A 22,510-nucleotide genomic window follows, 5' to 3' on the forward strand; every position below is an offset into this window, starting at 1 on the left:
TGAATTACATCGTAAAAAATGTTTTTCAGTAACATGACAGCTATTAAAAAACACAATGTATACTGATATTACTAGATGAAGTACTCACTTCCAACGGCATACAAAAACATGAGTCAGAAAAAAGTAGAAAATTTAAAATAAGAGAATCTCATTTTAGCACGATTTTTAAGATTTATTTTAGACAGAGACAGAGAAGGAGCAGTGGGGAGGAGAGCACAGCCGCAGGCAGAGGGAAAAGTAGACTCCCCGCTAAGCAGAGAGCCCAAAGTGCTGCTCCTATTCCAGGACCCTGGGATCATGACCTGAGCTGAAGGCAGATGTTTAACTGACTGAGCCACCCAGGGGTCCCACCATGATTTTTTCTTAAAAATAAATATCATAATGGAATTAAAGTATGTTTTTAATTAGTCAATGACACCAATTAAGGAAAGTTACTTATAGATATTGAGTTAATTGTGTTTCATAACAGCAGCTTGAAGAACTGTGGCTCAATTGGTTAAGCATCCGACTCTTGCTTTTGGCTCAGGTCACGATCCCAACATTGTGAAACTGAGCCCCACATCTATTGCAGAGTCTGCTTGATATTTTACCTTCCTGTGCTCCTTCCCCTCTACTCACATACACTCTCTCAAAAAAATAAAAATAAAAAAACTGAGTATCCTTAACTGCCAAGGTGAAATTACTACTACTGCTTTTCTTATTTTTGAGAAGTCAGTGTGAAGTAGAAAGTAAAATAAAGGATGAGCTTTTATTAATAGCCTATATGGAACAACTACCAGTAACAGTATTTTTAGCGTAGATAAGAAAACACAAAATCACTGAATCCTAAAGTGGAGTATGTGAAGAGGTATTAGAAGTGCTGGTGGTGGGCGCCTGGGTGGCTCAGTTGGTTAAGCAACTGCCTTCGGCTCAGGTCATGATCCCGGAATCCTGGGATCAAGTCCCACATCGGGCTCCCAGCTCAGCGGGGAGCCTGCTTCTCCCTCTGACCCTCTCCCCTCTCATGCTGTTTCTCTCTTTCTCTCAAATAAATAAATAAAATCTTAAAAAAAAAAAAGTGCTGGTGGTAAAAATCATATAAAATACCATCATATATTGCTATACCAATAGTATCAATGAACTTTATTCTCATGAACAGTAATATTATTACTTCCATGAATTTTTGTCAGAAACAGAAGCTATTTAGCCTTTAAGCCATACCACACAGGACTTTGAAGGCTTAGTAATCGTGAAGTATTATTACAATTGCATTTTTTTTTCATAAAAATCAACATGAAAATTTTCCTGCAATAGAAAAATTACCCTGAATTATTATAAAGCACTAAATGGCCTTGGAAATTAACTTTATGCTACAGATTTGATGTTTTTTAATTCAACATACAATCACAGGATCATCAGCACTTATATACAAAACTTAATGATGCATCTTTGTATTTGGTTTTATGTTAGAACTTGCTCCTGAAGGGTGCCTGGGTGGCTCAGTTGGTTAAGCGACTGCCTTCGGCTCAGGTCATGATCCTGGAGTCCCGGATCGAGTCCCACATCAGGCTCCCTGCTCAGCGGGGAGTCTGCTTCTCCCTCTGACCCTCCCCCCCTCATGCTCTCTCTCTCATTCTCTCAAATAAGTAAAAAAAAAAAAAAAAAAAGAACTTGCTCCTGAAGTAAAACAAAGGTGGTCCAGAAAAAGATGTACAATTGTATTAGGAGCATTTTCCATTACACAGTGATTCTCAAATGGCCATATGCAAATATAAACTCTGGGAAAACAAATACAGGGAGCAAAGGCTGTATTTAAAAGATACTTTGGAGAATTAATAAAAATTTTCAGAGTGCATACTGAGAATCAAAAACCTACCACATATGTGTGGGAGAACAACACCTGTAAAACTTCAGAAAATAATTCTTGTATGTAGATGAAATAGCACAAGACTTTAATCTGATTGCTATGTTACAATAAGCTATTTTTCTGACAGATAAACTAAAACTGGGGTAGGAGGCTATGATTATGTTTGTAATCAACAAAGTTATGTCTGAGGATAAACTGATAGTGTGGAAAAGAAAGACAGGAAATAAGAGGGAGAAGACAACCAGGATGGTGACAACAATTATAGGTATGAAATTTTATACACACTAGGCACTTGGGTGGCTCAGTCAGTTAATTGTCTGCCTTCAGCTTAGACAGTGATCCCAGGGTCCTGGGCTTCCTGCTCAGCGAGGAGCCTGCTTCTCCCTCTCCCTCTGCTGCTCCCCCTGCTGCTCCCCCTGCTTGTGCTCTCTCTCTCCTAAATAAATAAAATCTTAAAAAAAAATTTATATAGAGAAATAGGTCTATACTGGCTGCGTAAACAGAAATAAAAAGTAAAGCATTCATTTTAAAGGATTCAAACCAGGTCCACAGAATCTGATTACCGAAAAGGATTGAAGAAAGTAGAATGTACGACTGGATCACTGAGACACACAAAAAGATAGATGTAAACTAAGGTTGTTGTACTAGTCTTGCTTGAGACATTTACATATTCATCTTTGTGAACTTTTAAAACAAATATATCAGTTATCATATTTTATCACCAAAAAGAACAGGGAAAGGTAAGAGGTATAATAAATTGTTCAAGTTCAGCTCTATCAAATTCAGGAGGCAAAGTAAACTGCATATAGGAAAATAAGTTTGGTACCAGGCTACCTAAAACCGTATGAAACAGAATAAAGAGGGAGGCATCATTCTACCATATTAGAAGACTTATTGAAAGTTAGTTACTTACTAAAAGTTAACAGTAATCAAGACAATGAGGTTCTGATAAAGAGATAAACATATACATCAATAATGAAGAGAACATAACAGACATACAAATATGGCCAAGAGATTTTCAACAAAGGAATAACAAAGTGATTCAATGGAGAATGAGTAACTCCCCAATGGTGGTGAACAACTGGAATCCATAGGGGAGTAAATTATCTTGATCTAAGTGTTGTATGTTATAAAGTTGACTCTTCACACACCCACCAAAAACGTATAACAGATAGTTCAAACCAGGTTTTTAAGTTTCCCAACTTAAGTCATTCACTGTTATACTGAAAGAAGTTCAAATCAGATCCACAGTTTTAAAACACACCAATTTGTTTTATTTTTAACAAAGGGAATAAAATTAAAATAGACAATAGTCTGAACCAAGAACTTCTTGTTTTGTTCTATTTTGGCTTTAACAAGTAATTACATAACAAAATGTCTTTTGTGAACCAAGGTGAGAAAAGGAGGTAGAATGTAGAAGAAGCCTTGAAGCACCAAAATATTTTTAAAATATAAGAAAAAAGGAAGAGAAATAGAGAGATATATTTGCCTTTGTCAAGTTTTATTTGCCCAAGTGCAGAACAAAACTGGCTTGGGAAATCATTCACTGTATGGTAGTCCCAGTAATGCTGGCGAGAAACTTCTGGGAAGAGGCACACAGGGCACTGACCTTAGGAACCGAGCTCAAAACATCACTTTTAAGACATAAGATATCAAAACTCTGAAGTGACAAATTAAGAAACAAAGTTCAGGACCTAGGAAGGTCCAAGAGGCAGTGGATTTAAAAAAACCCTTTTCTGCTTGGTGTCATAACTCTTCCTGTTGAGGGTAGGGCTGGTGTAGCAAGGGGGTTAAGGAAGGAAAAGAGGCTACAGAACCTGAATCCTTCTGTTGGAAGCTATTTTGGTTCCCTTTCAAGATGGGGCTATGGTCTGGAGATGTCAGGAAAATATTTTCACTATCTGTTTCCTCTTCAAACTCTTCTTCTTGGCCCTCATCAGGCTTAACCTCTGAGTTTCGGGCCTTTTTTGACTGCAGCTCTTCTTTACTTTTCCTACCCAGATCTATTTTCTCCTGTCGCCGCCGCCTTCGCTTCTCCAATGCCCGGCCTCTTGTCCGACTTCCTTGATGCTCAGGCTTCTCCAGCTACAATGATACACAGGAAAGCAGAAAGTACTTGTGGTCCAGCAGTCAGGCCTAATCTCCTGGCCTTCCCCACGACCTTTTTCCTCACCTCTAGAAGTGTACGGATCCGCTCTATGTCTGGAGGTTGTCCAGCTTGCAGTAGTTGCCAGATGCTATGGTTCTCATCCAGAGTCACCTCTAGCAGATCCCCCTCCAACATGAGCTCCTCCAATGGGGCCCGGGTTGCCTCAGGCAGGTTCAATACAGGGCCAGTCAACTTTGGCAATAGTGAGGACAATACCTCCAGGTCTGGGAAATTTTAGGGACAGGCTGAGTTAGAGGCTATGCGTAGTCTTATCCCCAACACCTTGACAAAGACAACAACAAAAGAGTTCACCTTTATGGCATCTACTCAACAGCCTACCCAAACCTAGATCTACATGTCTTACCTGAGCCCTGAATAGGAGCTATCTTTTCATGACTAGTCATACTGTCCACATTCGGCAGCAACCCTGGGACCTGCTAAGGAGAGTAAGAATGGGTAAGGTAACATGTAAAAGAAAAACCAGGTCCTAGTATTTTTTGCACCAACTCCAAACTTAGGACCTTTACCTCCTGGGGTAGGAAGGTACATACTGGCTGACAACAGGGAGCAGTCAGAGATCTGGAGAGGATGCAAAATGGGACCACGGAGGTTACACCAAGGGAGACTAAAAATTACAGGTCAGAGCGTAAAGCCTAAATAGGGATATGGCCAGGAGACAGACATTTAAGGGCAAGAGCTGGGCAGGGTAGCTAACCTTAGGCATATCGTTGCCACTGCCTTCTCTGTGTGGGTCACAGGCAGGGGTTGAAGGGTAGGTAAGGGGCTCCTCCAGTCTGGGTACATCCTGCAGTTGCTGGCGAAGCTCAGCTAGCTGTCCCAACAAAGCTGTCACATCCTCAGATGCTAGAACCTGCCTGGCACGGCCTTGCCAGACAATGGCTCTCTCTGTGAGGCACTGTAGGGCTTCACCCTCAGGCAGCCGTACTGGCAGTCTCTGCAGGGCTACCAGCAGTGCCAGGATGGTCTCCAGACGTGGGCGCCGTGACCGCATGCACAGTGGACACAAAAATTTGGTGTCCCATTCCCACCAGGCTAGCAGTGGTGATGAGGTGGAACTAGGCCTTGAAGAGCTGAGGAGGCGGGGAACTGACACACATTGACCATGGAACCAGTCCTGACACAGGTCACACTGCAGAGCTCCCACCCCGGCTGGCACCTGCCCACAAACACAGATGGAGGTTGCAGAAGAAACTGTGGTCGATGATGCCAGTGGACTGGGCTTGGCGGAATTCATGCGACGCAGCTGCAGGATACCCTCCTTCTCCTTCTGCTCCCCGTCCTTGAAGGCCATGATCTGACATGCCCAGGACAGAGGAAGAGAAGGTCAGCAGTCCATTCCATTCCCTTCTCTGGTGCTTTTACCATCTCACTCACAAACCAGGTAAGGTTTAGAGAGCAAATGGTCTGACTATAGTCACCCAGCTCAGATACTCTTATTGTAAGTCAGCATGCTCTTCTCCCCACCTATGCCCAAAATCCTTACCACAGAGCCTGGATCCCTGAGGTCCTGTGCAGACAGTCCAAGCAACTCTGTGTCAGATCTGTACAAGCCCAACTCCTTCTCTATCCACCGGCTACGCTTGCTGGTGTCTGAGCCAGCATCTGTACATGGGCAAAGTACCTGAAGCAGGCAAAGAGTGGGAGCATGGCTAAAGTTCCCCTCCCCTTACCACATCCCCCAATTCCTGATGTTCTCACAATACCCACGCTAGAGGCAGGAAAGGATGTGCGTTAGTCTCAGGTCTTACCTCCAGCAGGGTGTAGCATGAATTCTTCTTGAGGAAAGTCTTGGAAGCCTTCTCCCTCCACGAATGTGCTGTCAGAACCTGCAGCTCTAACTGTCTCAGCTCTTCCAAGCCTACGGGTAGGTCCCGGCCTACAGCCACCAGGCCTTCCAAGTCATCCAAACAGGGATAGTGGTCACCATTCTAAAACATGGACAACAGAAATTAAATTATGGCAATTACTTTGCATTCAGATTTATGCTGGTCAATGCTAAACATCATGCTGCATAGTTATAAAGAAAATACATAGACCATTCTAAAGAAAACAGTGGGATAGCAAATACTTTCACCAAGAAGTCATACTTCACTGACTCAGAAAAATATCCACTTCCGTGTCAAATATTTTGTTCTGGTTCCTTTGTATGGCCCCCTTCCTTTGGGATAGTCGATGTTCAGGTGTAGGCCCATGCCTAGGCTTCTCCTTCTGCTATTTTTATCCTGATATCCTCACAGCTCTAACCTGTCACCTCTACTTACTAGCACAAGAGAACTGTGTTATTAAAAAGCCAAAGGCGGAACTGTTTCTTCTGCCTATACATCTGCACTAGGAAAGGAGGAGGCAAGTCCTTACTTGGATCTCATCAACATCAGCAATCCAAGCGTGTGCTTTAGCCAGAGCATCTTTGAGTGCTTTGATGTTAGGCAGGTGAACTGGGATATTTTCTGCCTCATGGATTATGGCTTCCAATGTAGCTGGTGGATGCTTCTGCCTAAACATGTTTGGAAAGATAGGAATCCATCTTTCAATATTATATGCATAGGCATTTTTTTTTTGTCATAGGTTTCAGTATCAAAAGCATAAGAAACAAAAAGTTCAAAATAGTAAGTGAGCAATAATAATCCCTCAAGTCTCACTAAACACTGAAGCAAACATCTGAATCTCTCATTAAGTTAGGTCTGGTACGTGTGATTTGAGAACTACGCCCAGAAATATTTCAATTATTGCCTTTTAATACAGTAGTAAATAGACGAGTGGATGACATGTCACACCAATCCTTTACAGTTCAGCAGATGCCTAATTAGAGGCCTGGTGTCAGGGTGACCCACTAAAGCCATCCCCAGAGTCTGAGGGATGGAGTTACACAGTATATTTGAGGAAAGGCTGCGCCCCACCTGGCCTCCAGGCAGAAATGGGCCTTTTCTTCCCAGCGCTCTGCAATGGTCAGCAGCTCCTGAAGCTCAGCCCGGGCCTTGTCCACAGAAGGGCTGGAGGCTATCTTGGCACCTGTAACCAAGAGCCCCTGCATGATGACCAGAGAGCCCCTTTGAGCTGAAGGAGCCAGTGCTTGCTTCACCTCATCTAGCCATCGTGCCTGCTCCACCTGTTGCTGGAGCTGTTGGGCTTCAGGTACCTCTACACCCAGCTGCTGCCCCTTCTCCAACAAGGACCGCAATAGCCCTACACTGGGGGGCAGTGAGGCCAGAGCCTCCCGGGCCTCAATTTGATAGGCCTCCACCTGTTCCAAAACATCCTGCAAAGATATAGGATAAAGAAGACACTCTTTAGTTATCTAGATATGCAACCACCTATCCTCAATCTGTTCCCTTATGTTCTCTCTTAGGCATTTATACTTACCTTCAACCATATAATAAGACATGATATACTTACTATCAACAAAAGTCCTTTATTTGCCATGATAACACTGCTTTTCCTTTAGTTATCTCAAACTTACGCTTTCAGGCCCACTTTAATATGATCTTACCCTTTCAGAAAGCTTCCTGAGACTCTAAATTATAAAAAAAATCTGCCTATCTCCTTGACATTCTCCAATGCCAAGATCCAGATATCCAGCCCTGTGTTCAGTATGAACTATATAGCTACAAAGCTATTATAATACAGACAGTACTGAAGCACCCAACTCTGTAGTTTGTAACAAAGATTTATTATAAGAAGCTATTTAAAATAATCAGAGTTTCAAGCTTCCCTGCTAACCCAGATTTTACTAGTGTCTGTTCTAAATGGGAATTCCCTCCTTACCTTGACATCCCCAATTTGATGCATAGCACACGGAAGGCTGCCCATCTGCTCAAGAAGTACTCGCAGCTCAGTCAGAGTCAGTTGTGGAGTTTCAATCCTGTAGGAGTAAGGGAAAAAAAGATTCATTCACTGAAACTGCTAAAGCCATAGTGCATATGCATTTTCAGTAACCCAACATCTTTATCCTATTTCCATGTTACAGTAATACCTTTGAAGTCATCTTCAAAGTTCAGGGACTATCAATCAGTTAAGTTGAAAAAATGTGGGGACATTTTGTATTTGAAACTGTTAGAGAAGACTGAAGATATCAAAGTGAGACAATACAAGTTTCTGAAGAAAGTATGCTTTCTGCGATACCAGTAGATAGAAAAATTAAAATAAATACAAACATTTCTTTTTCAGAGAACAACAATGTGAGATGACTTCTTCAAAACTTCTGTTTCCTATACTAATGAAGGGTTATAAGGAAATCAAAATGAAGTATAGGAAGAAAAAAAAGATTCAATAGTATCTAAGAGTAGCAGCTTTCAGAGTGAGGCTAAAATTAAAATAAATGTTAATTACATTTAAAATAAGTATCAGAATTTTTAAGAAAAACAGACAAAAGAATTGAGAAACAAGGAGTGTGATGGGATGATGCAGAACAAAATTAATAATGGACACATTACTACAGACAAAAGAGGAATAAGTAAGAATTCATTATGTGTGAAATGCAAGAGCTCTAAAAATAAGTTCTTAGATGTACTCTCTGGTGTAATTGTCCATAAGCAAGAAGAATTAAAGAGGCCAGAAGTTAGATGAATTAGAACTGGAGACAGATTAAGATCACAAATACTAAAACCCACAGCCACCTGAATTCACCAGGTCAAGTTAGGAAAAATTTTCTTTCTTTTGAAGTAGAGAAGGAAGGGAAATTGACTATGAAAAGGGAATTCATTACTACTTTGACCTTTAGTTTTAAAAAAATTCTCTGAATTTGAAAAAATCTGACTTTGAGATATTGTGATTAATATCTTCAACTGTTTGTTTTATGTGAAATTTACAAAGCATATGTATATAATCATGTAATTTTTAGAAAGAAAAACTTAATCTATGGCAACTAATAGATAAATAAAATTTAATGTCTAAAACTGTATCTACCTATAAAGTCAATAATTAATTTTCTGGAAATCTGATGTCTGAATATTTTTATGAAATCTGCTAGCAAGTAGGACTGTAATGATTGTACTGCATCTTCATTCTCATTGTCATTGATGGTGTAAGTACGCTTCTTCAACTAGATTATATACATAAGTTTTGGATATTAACATGCTCATGCATATAAATTATTAACTTTATTATATGGATTCTTTATTTAGGACCTATCTTTTTTTTTTTAATTTTATTTATTTATTAGAAAGAGAGAGAATACAAGCAGGGGGAGGGGCAGAGGAAGAGGGAGAAGCAGACTCCCTACAGAGCAGGGAGCCCAATGTGGGGCTTGATCCCAGGACCCTGGGATCATGACCTGAGCCAAAGGCAGACGCTTGAGCCACCCAGGCATCCCTGACTTACCCATTTTTTGTTGTCCATTTTCATATACTAATATCCGTTTTTTGTCCTATTCTGTAACCTACCTGGCCTCTTGACCACTGACCAGCCCCAGGACTTGGGAGACACAAGCCTCTGCTTCATTTAGGCAGTTCCTCAATCGCTGAAGTAGGTCACTGTTAGGAAATCTCCTCTCACGAGCCTCAGACTCCAGTGCCCTTAGCTCTTCAAAGCCTGAAAATAGAGTAAAAGTTGCAAAAAAGTAAGCAGTATTAGGAAAAAGTGGAGTTGCCGGGCAGGGGGCGGCGGGGGGGGTGTCTTTCCATTTCTCATCACTTACTGCGCTTCCGGCCATCCTCCACTTCCAAGGCCACTCGTACTTTGTTGGCCCAGGTGTCAAAGGATTCAGCCCGAATCTTTAGCTTATGTAGCATGGCAGGAAGCTCATCCAAGGTGTACCGATACCTGGAGAAAGGGAGCAATGAAACACACATGTGGCCCAGCTCTGTAACCTCTTGTGTGTCCTTCAAGTAGACCCCATGGCTCACCGTAGATACTGCCGACTACTCGAGCACTTGCAGAGGTCATTGATGTGGGAAAGGCAGACTAGGCCATCTGGGCAGTCATAGCATGCCAGAGCTGATAGGAAGCACGTTGTCTTGCACTTCATGCACTGGCGCTCATCATCTGGAAGCAGCTCAAAAGCCTCTCGTTCAGCCTCCGTGATGCCCTGGGGGTGTTCAACCCACATATACTGTAAAGACTAGGAGCAGGGTTGTGGACACCCCACCTCAGCCAACACTGAACCCTGCTGCAGGCTCAACCTTGTAAGGATAGCTGTAGAGAAATCGGAAGAAAAAAATATAAACACATACAGTTTCTGTCTTTCCACTTCAAAATGTATGAGTCAGAGATGAGGCACGGAATGACTACTCAATTTTTATCTGTCTCCCTTCCAGAAGCCTACTTCACTGAATCCCTAAGCCATGCTTCCCACCACCCACCTTCTCCAATAGAGCTTTTCGTAAACGTCGCTCCTCTTGCACCATAATGAACATCTCCTTGTGCACAGCCACCGCCAAATTCAGATCCAACTTCTCTGGAAAGGCAGCCATCTTGCAGATGAGCTCCTCATGGGAGAAAACACAGTAACGCCGGAGCCGGCGGTAGTGTTCAATGCACTGGCGTCCAGCAGGTAGCTGTAAGTAGTTCAAGACTGTGTGTGGCCATCTGCAGCCACAGTATTTACATTCTCCACAATGATCTCTGTCCATATTCTTTGTCCCTTTGTATCTACAAGCCTACCATACTCCAGACTCACCCAGTCAGCAGTGCAAAAGTTGACAGCCTCAGCAAAATTATAGCCTTGGTTAAAGCCACTGTGATAAGCACGAGGAAATGTGATGACAAATTCTCCTGCACATTGGTTTGTACGGACAACCTAAAAAGAACAGAGGGGAGACTATGAGAGAATGTGCATTTAACAGTATCTTTAAATTTTGTTACAGGGATGCCCTGGTGGCTCAGTCGTTAAGCAGCTGCCTTCGGCTCAGGTCATCATCCCAGGGTCCTGGGATCGAGCCCCACATCGGGCTCCCTGCTCTGTGGGGAGCTGCTTCTCCGTCTCCCACTCCCCCTGCTTGTGTTCCCTTCTCACTGTGTGTCTCTCTCTCAAATAAATAAATAAAATCTTAAAAAAAAAAAATGTTATAGATCTGGGAAGTGATTGCAGAAACATATAGACTCTATCTTCATATATGTATACCTTACAAAAGAAAATGAGAATGTGAACTTTAAAAATGATAGGAAGGGCACACAGTGGCTTCGTTGAGCATCTAACTCTTGATTTCAGATGAGGTCTAGATCTTAGTGTTGAGAAGGACATTCTAGACATGAACTAGACTCTACACCCGCATGCAGCCCACATAAAAAAAAAAAAAGGTGACATGCGAAGAAAGAGACAAAGAAAAACAATGTGTAATTCAAGAAGAAAATACACATATGTCCGTAACATATGATAAACATTAACTTATTCAATAAATAAAAACATATAACTGAAAAAAAAACAGGACATGATGTCAACACAAATGACGGAAGAAGAACTCCAAAATCTCATCCCTCCACTAAAACAATGATTAAACTAACATAAAGTTGCAAAGTATTTTAAAAACTCTGTACTAAAATCACAAACTACAAATACTAGGAGGACACTTAGTGAAAAACAAAATAGCTTCTAAATTTTGGCAAAAGACTTTGTGGTAGTGTATCTTTCCTGCCTACAATCCCTCCATCATCACCAGCCACCTTGGAAACAATACTATTAAGATCCTGGTGCAGTATCTGGTGCCACAGAACATGGATCTTGTTTCAAAGAACTGAGGTGACATGGTTTGACCTGACTCATCTCCTGAAAAAACTGGCTCAAGAACCTGCTTTTATTTAAACTTCCTCAGAGTTTAACTAGAACAAAAGTGGATTCCCAGGCTCTGCTAGCTGAAAATACTTAAACACAACTGGATTAGCTACAACCTCCTGTGGTAAAAGAAAAGACTGCACAAACAAAAGAAATTCTAAAATGCCTAGGAAGGAAAAGGCAGGGGAAGGAGGTATTTGGAAGAATAAAAGCTCTGAAAAACTCCCATGTATTTTTGGGAATTGAGAAAGCCATAAACATGCTAAGAAAAACTTAAAAGACCCTTAGCTCCATCTGTGGTTGACTTTCAGGCTAAAGGCTAACATAGTTTTAAACAGCTTCCCAAAGAGGTGAAAAGCAGTCCAAAACAGAGCCAATCTGGAAAGAGTAGAAGGCTATTTATTATTTTTTTTTTTTAGAAATATGGGGGATGGGTTAGCCTGCTGATGGGTATTAATTTTTTTTTTTTCATTTTCTGATTTAAGGAAACTCCATGGTGACAGAACAGAGAACTACACACTTGACAAGATTACTTCTAATCATAATAAGCTGCACAGTATCACTAGTCACTAAGGAAATGCACATTATAGCCAGAAGATACCACTTCTTAAAACTCTCACATCCATAATTTTTTTTTAAACAGGGAAACTGTAAGGTTGGCAAGGAAATGAAAAGAAGGCAACACTTGGTGTAATGTAATTTATGTAAATTAATGCAGCCACTCTGGAAAACAAGAAAGAGGTTCCTCAGAAAATTAAACACAGAAATACCCTTTCACCCAGTAATTCCACTTCTGGTTATATAACCTAAAGATTGGAAAGCAAGGACTGAAAAGATAAATCATATTTATACCCCAATGTTCACAGCACTGGATACAAGAAGATTCAGCCACTCTGGAAAACAGTATGGAGGTTCCTCAAAAAGTTGAAAATAGAGCTACCACATGACCCAGCAATTGCCACTACTGGGTATTTACCCCAAAGATACAAATGGAGGGATCCGAAGGGGTACATGCACCCCGATGTTTATAGCAGCAATGTCCACAATAGCCAAACTGGAAAGAGACAAGATGTCCATCAACAGACGAATGGATAAAGAAGATGTGCTATATATATACAATGGAATATTATGCAGCCATCAAAAGGAATGAGATCTTGCCATTTGCAACAACGTGGTTGGAACCGGAGGGTGTTATGCTGAGCGAAATAAGTCAATCAGAGAAAGACATGTATCATATGATCTCACTGATATGAGGAATTCTTAATCTCAGGAAACAAACAGGGTTGCTGGAGTGGTGGGGGTGGGGGAATGGGGTGGCTGCGTGACAGACATTGGGTGCTATGTGCTATGGTGAGCACTGAGAATTGCGTAAGACTGCTGAATCACAGACCTGTACCTCTGTAACAAATAATACATCATACGTTAAAAAAAAGAAGAAGTAGAAGATAGCAGGAAGGGAAAAATGAAGAGGGGGAAATCGGAGGAGGAGACGAACCATGAGAGACTACAGACTCTGAGAAACAAACTGAGAGTTCTAGAGGGGAGGGGGGCGGGGGATGGGTTAGCCTGGTGATAGGTATTAAAGAGGGCACGTACTGAATGGAGCACTGGGTGTTATACGCAAACAATGAATCATGGAACACTACATGAAAAACTAATGATGTAATGTATGGTGATTAACATAATAAAAAAAAAGATTATATACTGATAAAAGGGTCAATTCATCCAGAAGCTAAATGAAATACGTAAGAGAAAAAGAGCAGAGAATGAATAAACGCAAAGCTACTTCCTTGAAATGATTAACAGAATTGACAAACCTTTAGGTACAGGAGACAAAGAGATAGAAGACTCAAATTATTTATATCAGAAATGAGAGTGGGGATATTAAAACTACCAAGTTTACAAAAATAAAAGAGAGATAAGACAATACTATAAATAACTGGAAACTGGCAAATTAGATAATATAGGTAAAATGGACATATTTCAGTCCAAAATATGCGTGGGAGTGTATGCTGAATACATGAGGAAGAAAAAAAACAGTGAGTAAGCCAAGAATCGTGAGGCAGAACAAATGGTGTAACTAGACAGCTGCATGATTTCATCAATATTCATATTTACTTTTTTTTATGAGACAACAGTAATGTTGAAAAAGAAAAAAGTGCAAACAAGAATTTATAAAATGTCAGTAATCGAAGGAAGCCTTGGAAATGCCAAGATCATTTTATGATATAGAAAAATTGAAATGGACATGAGTTATAAAAAAATTGTGTAGAGGTTGACCTATACCTTACAAAAGCACATATGACAACATTACAGTATGTTGCAAATATATTTACTTACTTATTTATTTATAAAATATTTTATTTGACAGAGAGAGACATACTGAGAGAGGGACCACAAGCAGGGGCAGAGGCAGAGGGAGAAGCAGGCTTCCCACTGAGGAGGGAGCCCGATGTGGGACTGGATCCCAGAACTCTGGGATCATGAACTGAGCCGAAGGCAGGCAGACGCTTAACCAACTGAGCCACCCACGTGCCCCAGTATGTTACAAATTTAATGCACTTTTTTTTATTCTACAGATTGCTGGGTACTTACATTTTCTGAAAAACTGACTGATATAAATCAATCCTAGCAATTCCCAAATCTGAAACCAATCCTCAACCCCAATTTAAGTTTCATAAAATTAGAATTTATGCCCACTGATGTTAAAAAAGAACCAATCCTAGAGCAGGAGGCATATTAAAAGGCCAAAATCCAGCTTTTAACTTTTATGTTATTTAAGTAACTATCTGATCTCTCCTTTCCTTCCTCTTAAGTATATACTAGTGGTCTGTATAGGATTGCAGTTTGACAGCAATACAGAAAGGTAAGAAGACATATGAGACTAAACCTAGTCTCCACATCAAAATGCATGTAACTTTATTTCCTGTGAAACTAAGTTCTTCCTCATTTCCTTTCCACCTTAGCACAGGCCTTAAATCTGTTTTGTCCCTTATTTCCAGGTACTCACTGGTACACCATGGGACATGAGCGTGTTGGGATTCATGAGGGTGACAAGCTGGTGTAGCAGGTCAGGCTGGCTATCAAATAGCTCAGGTGTCAGCCTCTTCATCACCTCCTCCAACTGCTCTGCTGCCAATGAGGGTACCCCATACCAGGTTTTTGGTTCACCCCTGATTAGATAAAGAGGAGATATATGAAGTCTGGGCATATCCTTGCACATGGAAGAAGTCTTAATATCCATCCCAGCCATTTGGACCCCACTCACCAGTGCAGATAGTTAATAGAGTAACTCCAGTGATCCTCAATATGCCAACAAAATGCTGAGAATACCATGCCTACATACAGCCAGGGAACCTTCATGCCTGAGATGTCTGCATTGATATGGCACAGAACAGACTGATCCAGTACTGGCATTACATTCAGATTCCAACCACTGGTTGCATATTCCTGTTAAGTCCAAGATTTGCCAGGGTAAGTAGGAAGCAGGATGGGGTGAATAAAAACAAACTGAACGAGGCATATATAATATAGAAGACAGTAGTGATTTCAGGGCATGCTATTTGCTTTCATTTAAGAATACAGACTCAATACTAATGATATCTTAATATTCATGATACCTCATGATACCCCAGCCATGATAATTTGCATTATTTCTGAAAGCACATCTTTCTTTTAGGGAGACAGAAAACACTGTAACTCAAAATATTTATCCATAATCCGGATTAAGATTCATCTGTCCTAAAACTAACAAGCACTGTTCATAGGTTTTCTCTTAAGTCACTTTATCCTATTATCAGCTAGCTGCTATGCACTAGGTACAGCAATTAGGCCCCTAATTAATCCTTAAGTAATTTACATCTTCTAAATGTCATAATCATATTATTCTCTTATATGCATCTGTATTACTGATCCAAACCCAAAACAAAAAAAAATGTTATGCTCCAAATCTCACCTGAACCTTAGCTATACTGAGCATACAATATTTCAGACTCTCCATCACTCCCAAACTACTAAAATTATACTACTTATACCATCTCATCCATTTCCTAACTCAGAATTACCTCAGAGTTCAGAAGCAGCTATGAAGAACATTTCTTCAAAATACTGATGGGCAAATAAATCTACCAATCCTTTAGAGCAAAGGATAACAGCTGCATCAAACAACAGACATGACAAAAAGTCTGCACGAAAAAGCTAAGAGTGAGATGCTTTGGGGATTAAGGATTTTGAAAAGCTTCTATCTATTCCAAGAACCCAGAAGGCCGAAGGTACCCACGCTAGGAAATAAGCTCAGAAAAGGTACCTAGATTTTCATCTCTGCCTAATCTTCAAGCTCTAGGCAAGCAGGAAACAAAGAGTTTTAGGAAGATTTATAAATGACCTATCTAAGCACTGAAGAGTCATACAAAGAGCGAATCTAGAAAGAATGGAAGAGTATTCAGGAACAATGTGACAAAAAATACTGTCTGTACAAAAACAGTTTTGAAAAGTCACTTTAAACAAATACAAACTCTAAGGAGCAGCAATAAGAAAATAAGGGGCAGGAAAACTTAATTTCCAGACTCCTCACATGAAAACATTCAAAATATCAACATTCAAAATGCTAACAAAAATTATGAGACATGCCCATAGATGTGATCTCAGTTAAAGACATTTGCTTTAAAACCAAAGATATGAACAAGTTAAATGGGAAAGAATTGAAAAATAAAAAAATGTATTTCATGCAAATTATAACCAAAGGAGATGGGAGTGGGCATGTTACTGTCAAACAAGATAGACTTTAAAAAATACTTAAAACAAAGAACAAATTTTACATTGATAAAAATGGTCAATCTACCAAGAAAATAAGTTATGTACATGTACCTAAAAATTAGTGCCAAGATAAATGAGGCAAAAGTTGATGAAACTGGGGGCGCCTGGGTGGCTCAGTTGGTTAAGCGACAGCCTTCGGCTCAGGTCATGATCCTGGAGTCCCTGGATCGAGTCCCGCATCGGGCTCCCTGCTCAGCAGGGAGTCTGCTTCTCCCTCTGACCCTCCCGACTCTCATGTGCTCTCTCTCATTCTCTCTCTCTCAAATAAATAAATAAAATCTTTAAAAAAAAAAAAAGTTGATGAAACTGAAGGGAGAAAAAGTTCTGCAGTGATAATTGGATATTTTACTACTGCACTGTCAACAATGATAGAGCAATGACAGCCAAGAAGCCAACAAACACAGGTGACACAGACTACACTACCTAACAACACAATTCACATTTCTCACAAGTATAGACAGAACACTCCCCATGATAGGGCGCCTGGGTGGCTCAGTTGGTTAAGTGACTGCCTTCAGCTCAGGTCATGATCCTGGAGTTCCGGGATCGAGTCCCACATCGGGCTCCCTGCTCGGCAGGAAGTCTGCTTCTCCCTCTGACCCTCCTCCCTCTCATGCTCTCTGTCTCTCATTCTCTCTCTCACAAATAAATAAAATCTTAAAAAAAAAAAAAACTATCTTATTTGAGGGGTGCCTGAGTGGCTCAGTCATTAACCATCTGCCTTCGGCTCAGGTCATGATCCCAGGGTCCTGGGATCGAGCCCTGCATCGGGCTCTCTGCTCAGCGGGGAGTCTGCTTCTCCCTCTGATCCTAACTCCTCTCATGTGCTCTCTCTCATTCTCTCCCAAATAAATAAACAAAAAAAATAACATTCCCCATGATAAAATGTTAGGTTATAAAGCAAAACGCAATAAACTAAAAAAAGAGTATTTTAAACCACATACTCTTAAAAGTCATAAGTCAAAGAAGAAATCACAAAGGAAATAAGATACTTTGAAAAACAAACAACACAATTGACACTATAATTTTATGCCAACAAAGCATGTAACCTAGATGAAATGGACAAATTTCTAGAAATACACAACCTCTCAAAGCTGACTCAAGAAATAAAAAATATGAAGACTGATAATAGATGCAAATCAGCAATGTAAGACCTCTGAAAAAAGAAATGCTCAGAAATTGAATAGTTTCACTGATGAATTCTGCCAAATATTTAACATATAATTACACCATCTGTCTCAAACTGTTTGGAAAAAAAACCCAAAAATGATTAAATATTTGTTAACTGAACTTAACGAGGGCAGCATTATATTGATAATGATGTCAGAAAGACATCAAAGAAAACACAGAGCATTACATATTACCTAAGTGGAATACTTCAACAAAATACAAATCATTCAGTCAGTTAAACGTCTGCCTTAGGCTCACATCATGATCCCAGGGTCCTGGGATCCAGCCCCACATCGGGCTCCCTGCTCGGCAGGAAGCCTGCTTCTCCCACTCCCATTCCCCCTGCTTGTGTTCCCTCTCTCACAGTCTCTCTCTGTCAAGCAAATAAAATCTTAAAAAAAAAAAAAAAATAGGGCGCCTGGGTGGCTCAGTTGGTTAAGCGACTGCCTTCGGCTCACATCATGATCCTGGAGTCCCAGGACTGAGTCCCACATTGGGCTCCCTGCTCAGCAGGGAGTCTGCTTCTCTCTCTGACCCTCCCCCTCTCATGCTCTCTCTATCTCATTCTCTGTCTCAAATAAATAAAAAATCTTTAAAAAAAATAAAAATAAATAAAAAATAAAAAATTATATATGATGATCCAGTGAAAGTGTGCCAAAAAGGTAAAATGTTCAAATATGAAAACTAATCAATACAACACATTAGTAGAATGAAGGGGGGAAAAGCCTGACCGTACTAATTGATGTAGAAATGAACTTAAAAATAATCCACATCCTTTCCTAATCATTATGTTTGATAAATACACTTTTAGTTGCACAAAATAAAAATTATGAAGATAGACAATGGTGATGGCTGCAGAACAATGTGAATGCATTTAATGCCAAAGACCTATATACTTAAAAATGTGGTATGTTTTTGGCTCGGGATCAGGGAAATCCAAATGTAAACCTCAATGAGGTACCACCTCACACCAGTCAGAATGGCTAAAATTAACAAGTCAGGAAACGACAGATGTTGGCGGGGATGCGGAAAAAGGGGAACCCTCCTACACTGTTGGTGGGAACGCAAGCTGGTGCAGCCACTCTGGAAAACAATATGGAACTGAACCACCAGTATGGAGGTTCCTCAAAAAGTTGAAAATAGGGGCACCTGGGTGGCTCAGTTGGTTAAGCAACTGCCTTCGGCTCAGGTCATGATCCCAGAGTCGTGGGATCGAGTCCCACATCGGAATCCCAGCTCAGCAGGGAGCCTAATTCTCCCTCTGATCCTCTCCCCTCTGATGCTGTTTCTCTCTCTCTCTCAAATAAATAAAATATTTTAAAAAAAAAGTTGAAAATAGAGCTACAATACGATCCAGCAATTGCACTACTGGGTATTTACCCCAAAGATACAAATGTGGGGGGGGGGGCGGAGCAAGATGGTGGAGGAGTAGGAGACTTGGATTTCATCTGGTCACAGAATTCAGCTGGATAGGGATCAAACCATTCTGAACACCTACGAACTCAACAGGAGATTGAAGAAAAGAACAGAACAACTCTCTCATCAGAAAAGCGACCACTTTCTGGAAGGTAGGACGTGCGGAGAAGTGAGTCCGAGTATTCGGGAGCATAGACAGCGGGGAAGGGGCCTCCGTCAGCCGCTTCTGGCAAGTGATAGAGCCGCGGAGCACAAAAGCGGAACTTTTAAGTCTGCTCTGCTGAGGGATGTCATTCCAGTGGCTAAGCGAGGGGTGGAACCCTCACGGGACAGTGTGGTCTCAGGACCCTTGGGGTCACAGAAAGACTGGGGGTGCCTGAGTTTGGCAGAACTCCCAGGAATCGGAGCGGGGAAGCTGGCTGCAGGGACAGAGCCGAAGCTCAGGCTCTCAGCTCAGGGTTGCCATAAACCATGATCTGCGGCACAGTCGGGCCACTGCTCCTCCAGCAGGGACCCAACAAGCGGCAGATCCGGGGAGACTGCCGTTCCTCCCCCGGGACAAGTTGCTTGGGAGCGCAACGCAGGGATCTGCTGGGTTTGGAGACTCCGCACCCAGTCGGGTGCCAGAGATAGAAACGCGTGGTCACAGGCCGGGTGAGCACGGAGTGCAGCCGGAGACCAGGGAGACGGGAGTGACTGACGGCTTTTCTCTGGGGGCACACTGAGGAGCGGGGCCCTGAGTTCTCAGCTCCTCTGGGGCAGAGATTGGGAGGCCGCCATTCTCACTCTTGGCCTCCAAAGCTGTACGGAAAGCTTGCAGGGAACAAAGGCTCCGGAGAGCAACCCGAGCAGATTACTTAGCCCGGACAGGGCAAGGTTGGGGCAATTCGCCTCTGGCGAAGACATCTGGAAACCACGGCAACAGGCCCCGCCCCCAGAAAATCAGCGAGAACAGCCAGCCAAGACCAAGTTTACCGATCAATGAGAACGGCAGAACTCCAGCGCTAGGGGAATACTGCACATAGAATTCATGGCTTTTTTACCATGATTCTTTAGTCTTTCAAAGTTAATTTTTTTTTAACTGTCTTTCTTTTTTGAATTTTTCTTTCTCCCTTTTTCAACCGACATCTTATCAATCCCTTTTTTAAAAAACATTTTTATTTTTCATTTTTAGAGTCATATTCTATCCCTTCATAGTAGTTACCCTTATTTTTGGCATATATATATATATAAGTTGTTCTCTCTTTAAAATTTTGAGATACTTTCTTCTAACAGATCAAAATGCACCCTAAATCTCTAGTATATGGTTTTTTTCTACTCCCGTCTGATCACATTCTCTCCCTTTTTCTTTTTTCTTTTTTTAAATCCTCTTCTTTTTTCAAACAACTTCTCAATTCGTTTTATAAAATTTTTTATAATTTCCATCTTTACAATCATATTCCATCCCTTCATTACATCAACCCTTTTTTGTACATATATAAGTTTTTCTATCTTTAAAATTTGGGGAGGCAATTTCTTCTAACAGACCAAAATACACCCAAAATCTAGTTAGTGTGTGGCACTGATCTATATATACCAGCCTGATCATATTTGATCATATTCTGGTTTTTTTTGTTGTTGTTGTTTTGTTTTGTTTGTTCTTATCTTAATCTTTTTCTCTTTCTTTTTTTTATTTTTCTTTTTTCTCTCTTTCCCTTTCTTTTCCCACTGCTTCAGGTCTTTTCTGATTTGTTTAGAGTATATTTTCTGGTGACGTTGTTACCCTGTTAGCATTTTGTTCTCTCATTAATCTATTCTCCTCTGGACAAAATGACAAGACGGAAAAAATCACATCAACAAAAAGAACAAGAGGTAGTACTGACTGCCAGGGACCTATTCAAAACAGACATTAGTACGATGTCGGATCTAGAGTTCAGAATCATGACTTTAAAGATACTAGCTGGGCTTGAGAAAAGCATGGAAGTGATTAGAGAAAGCCTTTCTGGAGAAGTAAAAGAACTAAAATCTAACCAAGTTGAAATCAAAAAGTCTATTAATGAGGTGCAATCAAATATGGGGGCGCTAACTGCTAGGATAAATGAGGCAGAAGAGAGAATCAGTGATACAGAAGACCAAATGATGGAAAATAAAGAAGCTGAGAAAAAGAGAGATAAACAACTACTGGATCACGAGGGCAGAATTCGAGAGATAAGCGATACAATAAGACGAAACAACATTAGAATAATTGGGATCCCAGAAGAAGAAGAAAGAGAGAGAGGGGCAGAAGGTATAATGGAGCAAATTAGAGCAGAGAACTTCCCTAATTTGGGGAAGGAAACAGGTATCAAAATCCAGGAAGCACAGAGAACCCCTCTCAAAATTAATGAAAATAGGTCAACACCCCGACCGCTAATAGTAAAACTTACGAGTCTCATAGACAAAGAGAAACTCCTGAAAGCAGCTTGGGAGAAGAGATATGTAACCTATAATGGTAGAAACATTAGATTGGGAACAGACCTATCCACAGAGATCTGGCAGGACAAAAAGGACTGGCATGATATATTCAGAGTATGAAATGAGAAAAATATGCAGCCAAGAATACTCTGTCCAGCTAGACTGTCATTGAAAATTGAAGGAGAGAGGGGCGCCTGGGTGGCTCAGTTGGTTAAGCGAATGCCTTCAGCTCAGTCATGATCCTGGAGTCCAAGCATCGAGTCCCGCATCGGGCTCCCTGCTCTGCAGGGAGTCTGCTTCTCCCTCTGACCATCCTCCCTCTCATGCTCTCTGTCTCTCATTCTCTCTCTCTCAAATAAATAAATAAATAAAATCATTTAAAAAAAAAAAGAAAATTGAAGGAGAGATAAAAAGATTCCAGGACAAACAAAAACTAAAGGAATTTGCAACAATTTGAAAGGGGTCCTCTAAGCAAAGTGACCCTAAAAGCAACATAGACCAGAAAGGAACACAGACAATATACGGTAACAGTCACCTTACAGGCAATACAATGGCACTAAATTCCTATCTTTCAATAGTTACCTGGAATATAAATGGGCTAAATGCCCCAATCAAAAGACACAGGCTATCAGATTAGATTAAAAAACAAGACCCATCGATATGCTGTCTGCAAGAGACTCATTTTAGACCCAAAGACACCACCAGATTGAAAGTGAGGGGGTGGAAAACCATTTACCATGCTAATGGACACCAAAAGAAAGCTGGGGTGGCAATCTTTATAGCAGACAAATGAGATTTTAAACCAAAGACTGTAATAAGAGATGAGGAAGGACACTATATCCTACTTAAAGGGTCTATCCAAGAAGATCTAACAATTGTAAATATCTATGCCCCTAACATGGGAGCAGCCAATTATATAAGGCAATTAATAACAAAAGCAAAGAAACACATCGTC

The 22,510-nt window shown here is 40.9% G+C and overlaps 1 protein-coding gene across 6 annotated transcripts in view; it reads right to left on the reverse strand.

Annotated features, from left to right (window-relative positions):
- Window positions 1-3,238: 3,238 nt before the first annotated feature.
- Window positions 3,239-22,510, reverse strand: part of LOC110591787 (lysine-specific demethylase 5D) — a 41,653-nt gene continuing 22,381 nt past the window's right edge. For 3 of the 6 annotated variants that reach the window (XM_021702692.1, XM_021702690.1, XM_044912033.1), the window contains 16 exons: window positions 14,990-15,171; window positions 14,732-14,894; window positions 10,630-10,749; window positions 10,313-10,507; window positions 9,857-10,038; window positions 9,649-9,773; window positions 9,395-9,542; window positions 7,779-7,875; window positions 6,914-7,272; window positions 6,372-6,510; window positions 5,765-5,944; window positions 5,500-5,637; window positions 4,711-5,310; window positions 4,360-4,429; window positions 4,020-4,219; window positions 3,239-3,931 (listed from right to left, as the gene is read on the reverse strand). In XM_021702692.1, the coding sequence (XP_021558367.1) occupies window positions 3,593-3,931; window positions 4,020-4,219; window positions 4,360-4,429; window positions 4,711-5,310; window positions 5,500-5,637; window positions 5,765-5,944; window positions 6,372-6,510; window positions 6,914-7,272; window positions 7,779-7,875; window positions 9,395-9,542; window positions 9,649-9,773; window positions 9,857-10,038; window positions 10,313-10,507; window positions 10,630-10,749; window positions 14,732-14,894; window positions 14,990-15,171 (3,237 nt within the window). In that variant the 3' untranslated portion in view covers window positions 3,239-3,592. Of the gene's footprint in view, window positions 3,932-4,019; window positions 4,220-4,350; window positions 4,433-4,710; window positions 5,311-5,499; window positions 5,638-5,764; window positions 5,945-6,371; window positions 6,511-6,913; window positions 7,273-7,778; window positions 7,876-9,394; window positions 9,543-9,648; window positions 9,774-9,856; window positions 10,039-10,312; window positions 10,508-10,629; window positions 10,750-14,731; window positions 14,895-14,989; window positions 15,172-22,510 lie in introns of all 6 variants that reach the window. The other 3 variants (XM_021702691.2, XM_021702688.2, XM_021702687.2) reach the window with 2 other exon arrangements.

This window comes from Neomonachus schauinslandi, chromosome Y, assembly GCF_002201575.2.
Source record: "Neomonachus schauinslandi chromosome Y, ASM220157v2, whole genome shotgun sequence".
In the NCBI taxonomy this organism is placed as follows: Eukaryota; Metazoa; Chordata; class Mammalia; order Carnivora; family Phocidae; genus Neomonachus; species Neomonachus schauinslandi.